This window comes from Nyctereutes procyonoides, unplaced genomic scaffold (assembly GCF_905146905.1).
Source record: "Nyctereutes procyonoides isolate TBG_1078 unplaced genomic scaffold, NYPRO_anot_genome, whole genome shotgun sequence".
Taxonomy (NCBI): domain Eukaryota; kingdom Metazoa; phylum Chordata; class Mammalia; order Carnivora; family Canidae; genus Nyctereutes; species Nyctereutes procyonoides.
In genome coordinates this window covers 4,010,440-4,023,438 of record NW_026575051.1, presented here as the reverse complement: position 1 = coordinate 4,023,438, position 12,999 = coordinate 4,010,440, and the positions used below count along the sequence as shown (strand labels likewise).

Genomic DNA, 12,999 nt, shown 5'->3' with positions numbered 1-12,999 from the left:
AAACTACCTAATTTCTACAAAGAATAAATGGTATATTAAAGAGTAAGGGTGGGGGATGGTTTACAATTAAAGAGCTTTGAAAGGCATATCCCCAAATGTAATATATGGAGCTCTTTGTATCCACACTGCACTGGAAAAAATATTTGAGAGACAATTCAGGAAACCTGAAATATGAAATAAGAAATATTAACAAATTCCTAGTAATTTTATTGATTGTGATAATAGTATTGTGGTTTTTTCTTTCTTTCTTTATAATCCCTGTCTGCTAAGACACAGTATCCAGAAGTATTTACAGATGGAATCATGTACTACCTGGGATTTGCTTTCAAATACACACATGTGTATGCACACAAACCCAGTGTTAGGGAAAAGGTGAAAACAGAATGGCAAAATGTTGATAACTGAAGTCAGATCTTGGGTGCATGGTGGTCGATTACACTATTCCCTCTACTTTAGTGTATGTTGGAAAATTCCTGTAAGGAAAGTTTTTATTTTTCACTAAAAGTTGATATGAACAGTTAACATGTTGGAAATAATAGGGACCTAAGCAACTAACCTCTGTCCTGAAGCAAGAGCAATGGGAGACTGTCCATTCGGGGGCCGAGGCTCCTCACATGTCTTCATTTCCACCTCCACCTTATCCAGACACTGAAATAAAAGCCATGGAGAGCTAAGCAACTCCACAAAACCCCACACAGCACACACTGCATCTATTCATCCCTATGCTCTAATTCCTAGTAGAGTGCTGTGACCACAGTGGGCAAACAATAAATGTTTGTAGAATGAATGAACAAACCGAAATGCAAAGAGAGGCCTCATCTTCCCTCTTCTATGTCCATTAGCAGCAGAACTCCAGGACAAGCATGGGATTAGCTCACAGCAGAAACATAAATCCAAGTTACAGAGGTATTACTATCCCTGGGGATCCTAATCTTTGGATAAAGATATGCACTGATCTGTTCTTGAAGGGCTTTCAGCTGATCATCACTCAATAGTCAACATGAACTAAATTTCTAATTTTTTCTCTGTCAGGATTCCAAAGAAAATCTAAAAGAACCTGGACAGCAAAATTTGTTATAAAAAACAAAGGCAAAACAACCAACTCAGGACTCCTGGGTATTGTGTCTCGGTGCTACTATACATCACAGTAATTTCAGAATAAGCCCAGACAGTGGTCACTCTGTCTCAGAGGGAAGCTCACAAGCAAGACACTCCCAAAAGGGCTAACCTATCAGGACTCTTCCCCATCCTTTCTCAGATCTATTAAAACCCCATCCCAGCCATTCCCATTTGATTACTTGCAATCAAGAAAGGTCATTACCAAGCAAATGGGGTGTGTCTTCAACTTTGTCCACTGGATCTGAAAGAGGAAAGCAAGACTCAGTGCTGTGGGAGCTGCCCCTCAAGAAAGCATACCTGCTGGCCAAGGACAGCAACAGCACTCTGACCCCCATTCTCACCCGGATAGAGGCCCTGTTGCAGTAGACCCGAGTAATGGCTAACCAGGTGGGCAGCTCCAGCACATTCTGCAGAACCTCTTCATCCAGTTCCAGGTTGGTCAGCTGACCCTCTCCTTTCAAGGTGCTCAAATTGATTTTGTCCGGGGAAAGATTCTTGGTGAACCTGAAAAGAGTAAAGATAAGAAGCTATTATTTCCATGGAAATCCACTAAATGGTCATTATAGCCAATAACACTTTTCAATTTGGAAAAAAGAGAAAATTAAAGAAGTGCTGATTAATAACCACACTGTCTCTATACCAGGTAAGATGTTAGGTCAGACATATTATTATTATTATTGTTATTTCCTTCTAGCAACCCTTCCTTTATTCTTAAGTATTCAGGGAAGCCATATCAGCTCACAAATTCAGGTGAGGCATCCTTCAGAAGTATTAAGTCTTAAAAATAATAATTTTTGAAAATGTAAAATTAGTTTTGAAGACTGTAACTGTATGTCTCTTCCTCCCCTCCCCACAAATTATGATAAGACCCTACCTCCCTGCTTCAATTGGGAATCATGGTAGGGTGAGTCACTGTCAGAGATGAGAATAAGGACCCTTTAATATGCAGGAGAGAGGGGTGCCTGGATGGCTCAGTTGGTGAAGTGTCTGCCTTCAGCTCAGGGCATGATCCCAAGGTTCTGGGATCGAGCCCCACGTTGGACTCTCTGCTCATCGGGGAACCTGCTTCTCCTTCCTCTGCACCCCCTTATGCCCCCACTTGTGCTCTCTGTTCTCTCTCAAACAAATATTTTTAATAATAATAATAATAATAATATGCAGAAGATAAAAGGCTGGGAATCACTAAGACAATTTACTTTTCTTTATAATAAAAACCATTTTTAAGAAAAGAAAGTAACCGGGACTTTTTCAAGTACATTCCTCTAAAAAAATAAAAGGAACATACTTTGAATGAAACATAAGCACAGTCAATAGTAAGTTATGCCACATATTAGCACTGACATTCTCAAAATGATACTATATAAGCACCATGTATCTAATTTCTACATTGTGCTCTATGCAAAATCTATTTACAGCTCCATATAAAATATGTGTCATTTTTCAAGCCTTGAAAAAAAAAAGTATGAGATTGTGTTATATTTCAACTTAACCTTGCCAGTATATAGGGCACTGTGTCTCAAACTATGGTCCTGTGATCACATGAACAGAATCACTTTGGTGTATATTTGTATTAACATGCAGATTATTGGACCGCACTCCAGAAACGCTGAATCACAATGGGGAGGGGAGTAAGGGATCTGCAATTTTTATTTATTTATTCATTTATTCATTTATTTGGGATCTGCATTTTAAACAAACTCAGGGTGATTCTTCTGTTTTCTCAAGTTTGAAAATGGTTTTAGTTTTCAGTTAACCAGCTAAGATGATTCAAGGAAGGGAAAATGAGAGGCTCAAGATGGAAAAGAGATGCACAAATCAATTCTTCAAGAGCAGAGAAGTTTTCAACTTCTATTCTTATTATGGCTTGGTGTTTAAGAGCACAGGCTTTAGAGTTAGACTTGGGCTCAAAACCTGGCTCTCTCACTGACTAATTGCTGTGACTTTAGGCAAACTGTAAAGCCAACTTCACAGGACTGAGGGGATTAACAGAGCTAACTAACATATAAATATTTGGCATTTGTTAAGTGCTCAATAAATAAATCATAATCATTATTATTTCTGGATTCCACTGCTCTCTGCCTTTAGACAAGGATTAAATTATTATCTTTTTAAAAAAGGTTTAGGAGGCTTATATTATTATCCTGGGACTCAAGATGTCAAGAGACAACCCCTCAGCTATCTTTCTATCGCAACGTATGATCCCCTATTATCAAGTATGCCTATTTCTATCCTTTCCACCCAGGTGTCTACAAATTGATATCTAGACAAGGTTAAAACTAAATTAATTTTCCCCAGAAAGCCTTTCCATTATATCCCACTCTGGCTCCAATAACAGATTTTCATCTCTTGTCTCTCTAGTACTACTGGGTCACAAGAGAACTGAGGACAGGGAACAAAATTATCAATGAAGGTAGTCAAAATCAAGTGCGTAAAGGCAAGGCCAACAACTAAAAACAAAAGGCCTACAGTTGGTAACCAGCAGAGTTCTATGAACGTCATAATCATGTCATCTGGCAAATGACAGCACTGACTGCTTCAGGGTAGTTCTGTGGGGGAGAGAACACTGTGCCCACTCTATTCTGATAGAAACCAGGTGAACTGATCTTGGAAATAAGTGCAACTGTATGAACAGCAACCAGCCAGGATTACAGACTAACCTCAGCATCTTGACATTCTGCTCTTCAACAGCGTTTACACAGAGGAACTGGAAAAGCACAAAACCCAGAAGAACCTGTCTTCCTACCCCAAAGTGTGATGAGGCCCCAGATGAAAAGTGATCATTCATATTTCCAGGTAAAACACAGAATAATAACCAAGTAAGAGGATAAATTTCCTTTTATTATATAATTTTGGCTATCAGAATAAAGAATCTCTCTAGAGATTACATGCAGGTTTGCTGGACTATAATGGCTGTTCTCTCCAACAGTAATAATGATATATAATTTGCTTTTTCATATATCAATTTACTTTTAGTATTCAACAAAAGGTGGGTATCATGTTATTCTCTTCTCAAAAAAGGCAATAAGAATTTCTCAACTGATTTTGACTGGATTTTACAGTAATAACAAAGAACAGGTGAAAAGGTAATCCGGGGCCTGTTGTGGAGGATTGTGGAGGTTTGTTCAAACAAGGAAACCAGATTGGAGATCTGATCTGAAACCACTTTATTTAGCACCTGTGTTCCTGATTGTGAATGGTATAACTGATTCCAGGGTTGCTGAAAAGGCTAATGGAAGCTTGCTATTTATTCCATTTCAAGTATGTCACGAAACATTTTTCTAGCCATCTGTTGCTGTTACAGAGCATTGAAACTAAGATGAAATCAAGCTGGAGAAACAGATTTTGATCAGGTTTCATTTCTGCCAGGGGACTGCAATCTGCCAAAGAGACAACAGAGAAAGACTCTCAGACATCTTTGTGAAAATGTACCACAATGTTAGGAAGTGAGAATTCTTAGATTTTCAGATTTGCAGAATTTCAGAGTAGAAGGAATCTTAAATAATCATTTAGTCCAAATCTACAATTTGCAAATGGCCAGAAACTTAAATGACTTGTCCAGCTAGCCAGTGGAAAACCTGCAACTAAGTAAATGGCAGAAATGAGATCTTACCCAGCATTCATTCAATTCTTCCACTACCCTGTACCCTGTAATTCAGTACTTTTATTGTTAATGATACAGTCAGTAAGTTGCAATAAGCAGTCTGCTTCAGGCTCCATAGAAACTGAACCCCCACAAAAGCAAAAATGACTGCAAGCACACTTTGCTTCCTTTACTACTTTTTCCCCTAAGGTGATCACAGCTCAGGCCTTGGTTTCTAAACTTCCTACCCAAAGCCATATCAAGTATTTTCACTGCTCAGCCACACCACAGGCATACCTTTTAGCAAAAATATAACACATCAAGCTATTGATTTAAACATAGGACACCCAAATCATCTAAACAAAACATCTCAATCACTAAAGTAGCTATCAGTTTTCCATCCTGGATGTGATGGAAAGTAAAGTATAAACCTCGTTTTGCCTCTTTTCCCAAGATTATTTTGGCCATTCTAGGTCCTTTTCATTTCCACATAAATTGTTTAATCAGCCTGCGACTTTATATGGGGGTGGGGGGAAGCACTTGATGAAATTCTGATTAGCATTGAATAGCTCAGTTTGTGGGGAGATCTGACATACTAACAAAACTGAGTCAGCCTATCCTTGAACACACTATACAATCAAAGTAAGCATATTTATTTAGGTCTTTTTTAACTTCTCTAGACAATGTTTTATAGTTCTCAATATACATCTTTTCTTCAATTTATCTGTATATCTATGGCGTAAAGGAATATTTAAAAGGAAACTTTAAAAACTTTTTCTAAATGTTTAGTGCCAGAAGACAGAAATCAAAGTGATATTTTCATATTGACCTTTTAAGATTTTATTTTATTTTTTTAAATTTTATTTTATGATAGTCACAGAGAGAGAGAGGCAGAGACACAGGCAGAGGGAGAAGCAGGCTCCATGCACCGGGAGCCCGATATGGGATTCGATTCCGGGTCTCCAGGATCACGCCCCGGGCCAAAGGCAGGCGCCAAACAGCTGCGCCACCCAGGGATCCCTAAGATTTTATTTTTAAGTAATCTCTACACCCAACATGGGGCCCAAACTTACAACCCTCAGATCAAGAGTCATATGCTCCATTGACTGAGCCAGCCAGGTGCCCCTACATTGACTTCGTATCCTACAAGCTTACTAAAAATTCAGTTATTATCTCTAGTGGTTGTTTTGTAGGTTCCTTTGGATTTTCTACGTAAAAAATTATATCTGTGAAAAGAGACAGTTTTACTTCTTCATTTCCAATCTTTTTGAAACTTGATATAAATTGATCTTATATGTCACAACCTTGCTAACATATCAGTTCTAGTAACTTTAAGAAGCTACAAGATTTCTACATAGACATTCATGTTGTCTGCAACATCTTTGTCAAGCTTCTGTTACCAATGTTATGATGGACACATGTTAAACAAGATAGGAAGTGTTTCCCTTCTCTATTTCCCTAAGGAATTCATGTTAAATGAATCTTATTTCTTACTTAAATGTTCTGGTAAGTTATGTTTTTCAAATAATTACGTACATTTCATCTAAGTTGTTCAATTTTTTTTTGACAAAAGATATTCATAATATCCCTCAATACCTTTTAACATCTGTAAGATCTATCTATATCCTCTCTTTCATTCCTGATAGTATTTATGATTTTTTTTCTTGATCAGTTTCACTAAAGGTTAATTTTGATATTCAAAAAAAAACCTTTTGTCTTTATTAATTTTCTCTATTTTTGTCCTATTTTTTTTCCTATTTTCAATTTCAGTGATTTCTACTCTTTTTTCCTTTATTCTACTTACTTGGGTTTATTTTGCTCATCTTTTTCCAACATTCTTTTTTTTTTTTAAGATTTACTTATTTATTCATGACACAGAAAGAGGCAGAGACATAGGCAGAGGGAGATGCAGGCTCCCTGCAGGGAGCCTAATGTGGGACTCGATCCCGAGACCCTGGGATCACGACCTGAACCAAAGGCCGATGCTCAAACACTGAGCTACCCAGGGATCCCTTTTTCTATCATCTTAAGTTGGAAACTTCAACCACTGATTTTTAAATTTTTCCCTAATAGAAGTGTTTAAAGCTACTCACTTTACTTCATCCCACAGGTTTTAATATGTTTAATTTTTATTGCCAACTAGCTAGAAATATTTTCTAATTTCTTTTATAATGTTTTTCTTTGATCATCATTTATTTAGAAATGTTATTTTAGGGATCCCTGGGTGGCGCAGCGGTTTGGCGCCTGCCTTTGGCCCAGGGCGCGATCCTGGAGACCCGGGATCGAGTCCCACGTCGGGCTCCCGGTGCATGGAGCCTGCTTCTCCCTCTGCCTATGTCTCTGCCCCTCTCTCTCTCTGTGACTATCATAAATAAATAAAAATTAAAAAAAAAGAAATGTTATTTTAAATATTCCAAATTTGGGGGTGCCTGGGTGGCTCAGTCGGTTAAGTGTCTGCCTTCAGCTCAGGTTGTGATCCCTGGGTCCTTGAACCCCAAGTTGCGCTCCCTGCTCAGTGTAGAGCCTGCTTCCCCCTCTCACTGCCCCTCACTTGTGCTCTCTCTCAAATAGGTAAATAAAAACTTTAAAAATAAATAAATATTCCAAATTTGCAGCCCTTTCCAGTTATCTTATTGGTATTGATTTTTAATTAAATTCCATACTTCAGTTAGGGAATATACTATGTAACTTCTCACTATTTTGAAATGTGTTGAGACATATTTTATAGTTTAATCTATTGTCTATTTTGGTGAACATTCCCTGTGCACTTGAAAAAGAACATATATTTATTCTTCAGTTGTTATGTGCAGTGTTCTATAAATGTCAATTAGGCAAGGCAATGCATGTTATTCAGATCTTCTACATCTTTTTTTAGTAAACATTTTTTGTTTTGTCTTAAAGATTTTATTTATTTGAGAGAGAATAAGACAGAGAGCACAAGCAGGGGAGAGGGAAGAGGAGGAGAGAGAAAAGCAGCTTCACCACTGAGCAGAGCCCCACAAGGCTTGATCCTAGGACACTGGGATTATGACCTGAGCCAAAGGCAGATGCCTAAGCAACTGAGCCCCCCAGGCACCCCAGATCTTCTGTATCTTTATTGATATTTTTCAAGTTGTTCTATCAACTACTGAGAGAAGAGTATTAAAAACACCCAACTGTAATTGTGGCTTTGCCCTTTTCTGCTTTTAATTGTTTAGTTTTGTTTCATGTGTTATTTTTTTAACTGTTCTTTCTAAAAGATTTTATTCATTTTAGAAAGAGAGAGAGAGAGCACATGTGCAAGTGTGAGCAGGGAGTAGGGACAGAGGGAGAGAGAGAATTTTAAGCAGACCCCCTCCATGAGCATAGTGCCGGATGCAGGGCTTGATCTCATGACCCTGAGACCATGACCTGAGCTGAAATCAAGAGTCACTTTAACAACTGAGCCATCTAGGTGCTCCTTGTTTCATGTGTATTGAAACTTTTATTAGGCTCATATACATTAATGATTGTGTTTCTAATGAAATTATCCTTTTACTGTGAAATGTTTATCTCTAGTAGTAAACTTTGTCTTGAAGTCTACTTTGTCTGATGATAATATAGCCACTCCAGCATTCTTGTGCTTACTGTTCACATGGTGGTGTACCTTTTTTCATCCTCTCACTTTCAACCTGTTTATCTTTCATCCAGTCTGACAACCTATGCCATTAAAGGAGTGGTCAATTCACTTACACTTAATGTAATTCTTTTTACTGGCTGGATTTTGGTTTATAATTCATTCTGTTTCATTTTATTTTTTCCCCTCTATTCCTCCTTTGCTGCCTCTTTTTAGGTTAACCTAATTATTTTTAGCATTTCATTGTAATTATTTTATATACTTTTTAGCTATACATCTTTATATACGTGTGTGGAAGAGACGGAGAGACTGCTCTAGGGATACAATATGCAAACTTATCACAATCTACTTACAGTTAATATTGTACTACTTCACATAAAAATGTAAGAACCTCTGCAACAAAATGGTTCTTTATTTCCCTTCACCTTTTGGACTATAACTGTCATATATATTACAGTAGTCCCCCTTTATCCACAAGGGCTACATCTCAAAACCTCCAGCGGATGCCTGAAATTGCAGGCATGTTGTAATTAATGCCTGAAATATACTAAATCCTATATATACTGGGGTTTTTTTCATACAGAACTATTATAAAGTTTAATTTATAAATTAGGCAAAGAGATCAACAATAATAAAATAGAACTATAACTATACACTGTAATAAAAGTATGTGAATGTGTTCTCTCTCAAAATATCTTACTGTACTCACTCTTCTTGTGGTGATGTAAAATGATAAAATGGCTATGGGATGAATTGAAGTAAGATGATTGACATAGGTACTATGACACGTGTCAGGCTACTACTGTCCTTCTGATATGTCAGTAGGATAATCTGCTTCTAGACTGCTGTTGACCACAGATAACTGAAACCATGGAAAGCAAAACTGTGGATAACGGGGACTACTGTACATATGTTACAGACCCACAAAATAGTGTTAGACATAAGTCTTGCCTTTTAAAGAAACTGAGAATAAAAAATATACATATAGTCTTTTACACCTACATTTCCAGCATTCTTCACTTTCCTAAAGATCCAAACTTCCCTCTGGTATCAATTCTCTTCAATATGAAGAACTTTCTTCATTATCTCTTGTACTGCTAGGATTCTCTCAGTTTTCATTTGTCTAAAAATGCCTTTACTTCCCATTTTTAAAAATCATTTAAGCTGGATATGGAATTATAGGTTGAAAGCTTCTTTCAGCATTTGAAAAATATCATCCCATTGTCTTCTTGCCTCCGTTGTTATCAATGAGAAGTGAGCCATTAATTTAGAACACTGTTCTCCTTTATGTGATAAATCATTTTCCTTTGGTTGCTCCTAAGTTTTTCTCTTTTAGTTTTTAGCAACATGACTATGATGTGCCTGGAGTAGTCTTCTTTGCATCCATCCTGCTTAGGGTTGACTGAGCTTCTTGGACTCTATAAATGTTTTTCACCAAACTTGGAACTTTTAGCTATTATTTCTTAGTAACAGCTCTACTGAAATTCACATGCTATAAACACATTTAAAATGTACAATTCAATGGCTTTTAGTATACTCACAGAGATGTGCAACCATAAGCTTAATCTGTTTTAGAATGTTCTCATTACCCTCTTCCAAAAAAAAAAAAAATGTACCCTTCAGCTATCATCCCTATTTTCCCTATTTCCCCTAATCTGGTAACCATTATTCTATTTTCTGTCTCTATATATTTTCTAATATAAATAGAATTATATAATATGTGGTCTCTTGTGACTAGCTTCTTTCATTTAGCACATTTTCAAGGTTCATCCATGTTGTAACAGGAATCAGCACTTCTTTCTTTTTTATGGTAAAAAATATTCCATTGTATGGATAGTCCACATTTTGTTTATCCATTCATCAGCTGATGGCCATATGGGTAGTTTCCACTTTGGGGATATTATGAATAACGATGCTATGAACGTGCAAGTACAAGTCCTTGTGTGGACATATGCTTTTATTTCTTTGGGGTATATATGTAGGAGTGAATTGCTGGGTGAATTGGTAACTCCATTTTACTTTTTGAGGACCTGCCCTGCTGTTTTCCTAAGTGGCCACACCAGGTTATAGCCCTATCAGCAGTGTTTGAGAGTTCCAGTTGCTCCACATCCTCACCAACATTTGTTATTTCTATCTTCACCAACACTGTTATATTATCTTTTTTATTAGTCATCCTTGTAGCCATTTTAATTTTGATCTGCATTTCCTTGATGGCTGATAATGTTGAGTGTCTTTTCATATATTTGTGGCTATTTATGCATATTCTTTAAAGAAATGTCTATTCAGATCCTTTGCTCATTTTTAAATCTTTTTATTGCTTAGTTGTCAGCCATTGTTTCTTCAAATATTTTTGTCTTGTTTTAGTTATCTACTACAGCATAACAAATCACTCCAAACCTAGCTCCATATAACAGTAAGCATTTATTAAGTTCACAGGCTCTATGCATTAGAAATTCATTCAATGAACAACTGAGATAGCTTTACTCTGATTCATGAATTCTGGGGCCTCATATGGGACACCAACGAATGACTGGCAGCTGGGATCACCTAATGGCTTCTTCACTCACATTGTTGGTTCCTGGACTGAAACGTCTCAAAAGCCAGGGTTATTAACTGGAGCACTTACATAAGGTTGCTCTGTGTAGCATGGATGTCATTTCCAACTTGATTCTATTGGCCAAGAGAGGAACATGTAGGATGGTAGATACTGTTGCAGCCAACTTTGGAAAATACAGTCTGCCAGATGTCTTCTCTTTTACCGCTAGGACTCCAATTATGTATATATTAATAATGCCCCACAGTCATTGTGGCTCTGTTTTCGTTTTTTAATCTTTTTTCTCTTCAGAGTGGATAATTCCTGCTACTCTGTTTTCTTTTTTTAAAATATGGAACGCTTCACGAATTTGCGTGTCATCCTTGTGCAGGGGCCATGCTAATCTTCTCTGTATCGTTCCAATTTTAGTATATGTGCTGCCGAAGCGAGCACTGCTACTCTGTTTTCAAGTCCACCAACTCTTTCTTTAGCTATCTCCAATCTGCTGTTAAGCACATCTAATAAATTTTTCATTTCAGATATTATACTTTTAAGTTCTAGATTTTACATTTGGTTCTTTTTATAGTTCCCACTTCTCTGCGGAGATTCTCCAGCTGTTCGTTTATTAATACCAAGTTTAATGTTCTTGTCTGAAAATTCCAATATGAGTCATCTTGGAGTCAATTTCTATTGACTGCTATTCTCAACAATGAGTCGTATTTTTCTTCATTGCACATCTAGTCATTTATTATTGTATACTGAACATTATTAGGATTCCAAATTCTGTCTATCAGCCTCTGAAGAATGAATTTTATTCTACTGGGAAATTAACTTGGCTAGATTCATACTCCAAACTCTGTCACCCCCACAAGGGGCAGCAGCTAAATCTCAACTCAATTCATTCACCTTTCCAACTACCCCTTTTTTAGGCTCCATGAAGCCTTTCCCCATGCAGGCCAAGGATTTCGACAGAATTTAAAAGCAGATTTTAGGGCTCCCTTTTCTGTTGTTCCCTCCTTTCTGAGAATTCTCCCCTCATTCTCCAGTCCCTCTTTTAGTCCTAAACTCAATCCTCCAACTCCCCAAACTAGTAAAACTACAGACTTTTGCTTGAGTTCTAGCCACCACCCACCATGACAAACTGGGGAGTATCCTCAGGCAAAAGAATTGTACAAATGAGAAGCATGCCAGTACAATTCCCATCTTTCAAGTTTCCTATCAATTTCTGCCTGATTTGGTCACTTTCTAATGTCTTCAACTAGTTATTTTTTTTACATACTGTCCAGAGTTCATAACTTTTATCTGAGAAAGAGCTAGATCAATATAAGATATACCTATATTACTAGTAGAACCCTTTCCACTAAATCTCAGTGGTATTATATCCCAAGAGGCAACCATGATGTGAGTTACCAAAAAATACATATGACTAGATGTGCACAAATGTACCATCTCAAAACAGTATGACAGTAATAGAGAAATCATCGTCTTGATCTGCTGGTGAAGTGTTTACCATAAAAAAATTGAAACAATATATAAAGGTATAAAGGAAAAAATGAATTTCCAATACATGGAAGTAATTATATATCTAGATAGATGTATAAAATAGCATTATTCCATACATACTTTTAAAACTTGTGTTTATTTTCAATAAACAATATATCTTGGGCATTTTATACTGTCAAATTTTTAAGTACTTTTTAATAATTGGAAAGTTATTTACAAGCAACTCCTCTGTATGGAATATTATAATTTATTTAATAAAGTCCCTACTGATTGCTCTTTTACATTAATTTCACTAAATAGCCTTCTAGGTTTTGCTCACTTGTTTGCTTCCTTCTGTAGGATGAATTCATAAAAGTAAAATTGTACATTTTACATTTTAACATATATTGCCAAATTTCTCCCTATGATACTGATTTACACTCTCTACACTGTAACCAATTATACAAATTTCCCCACATCCATAGTAGTTATGTAGCCAATGACTTGAAGCACTGCCATTTACCCTAACTTCCCATTCCAATACTAGGCCAGTTGATATTCTGGAGACTGTGAAGAGCGCTTTCCTTAATGCTCAACAGTAACCTGATGAACATTCTAATTCCCTTCCATAAGCCTGGAATCTTGCTAAAACTTAGCCTATTTAGCTAAAGTCCTAATACTCTGGTTTGA

At 36.8% G+C, this 12,999-nt stretch overlaps 1 protein-coding gene and 1 non-coding gene across 4 annotated transcripts in view; both read right to left on the bottom strand.

Moving 5' to 3' along the window:
- The window catches only part of BLTP3A (bridge-like lipid transfer protein family member 3A), a 62,129-nt gene that overhangs the window by 38,595 nt on the left and 10,535 nt on the right, over positions 1-12,999 (bottom strand). For all 3 annotated transcript variants that reach the window (XM_055329924.1, XM_055329923.1, XM_055329925.1), the window contains 3 exons: positions 1,461-1,623; positions 1,322-1,360; positions 557-648 (listed from right to left, as the gene is read on the bottom strand). In XM_055329924.1, the coding sequence (XP_055185899.1) occupies positions 557-648; positions 1,322-1,360; positions 1,461-1,623 (294 nt within the window). The remainder of the gene's footprint in view (positions 1-556; positions 649-1,321; positions 1,361-1,460; positions 1,624-12,999) is intronic.
- Positions 11,174-11,280, bottom strand: LOC129513234 (U6 spliceosomal RNA). Its single transcript, XR_008665196.1, has one exon. It is a non-coding gene; the product is annotated as a U6 spliceosomal RNA (small nuclear RNA).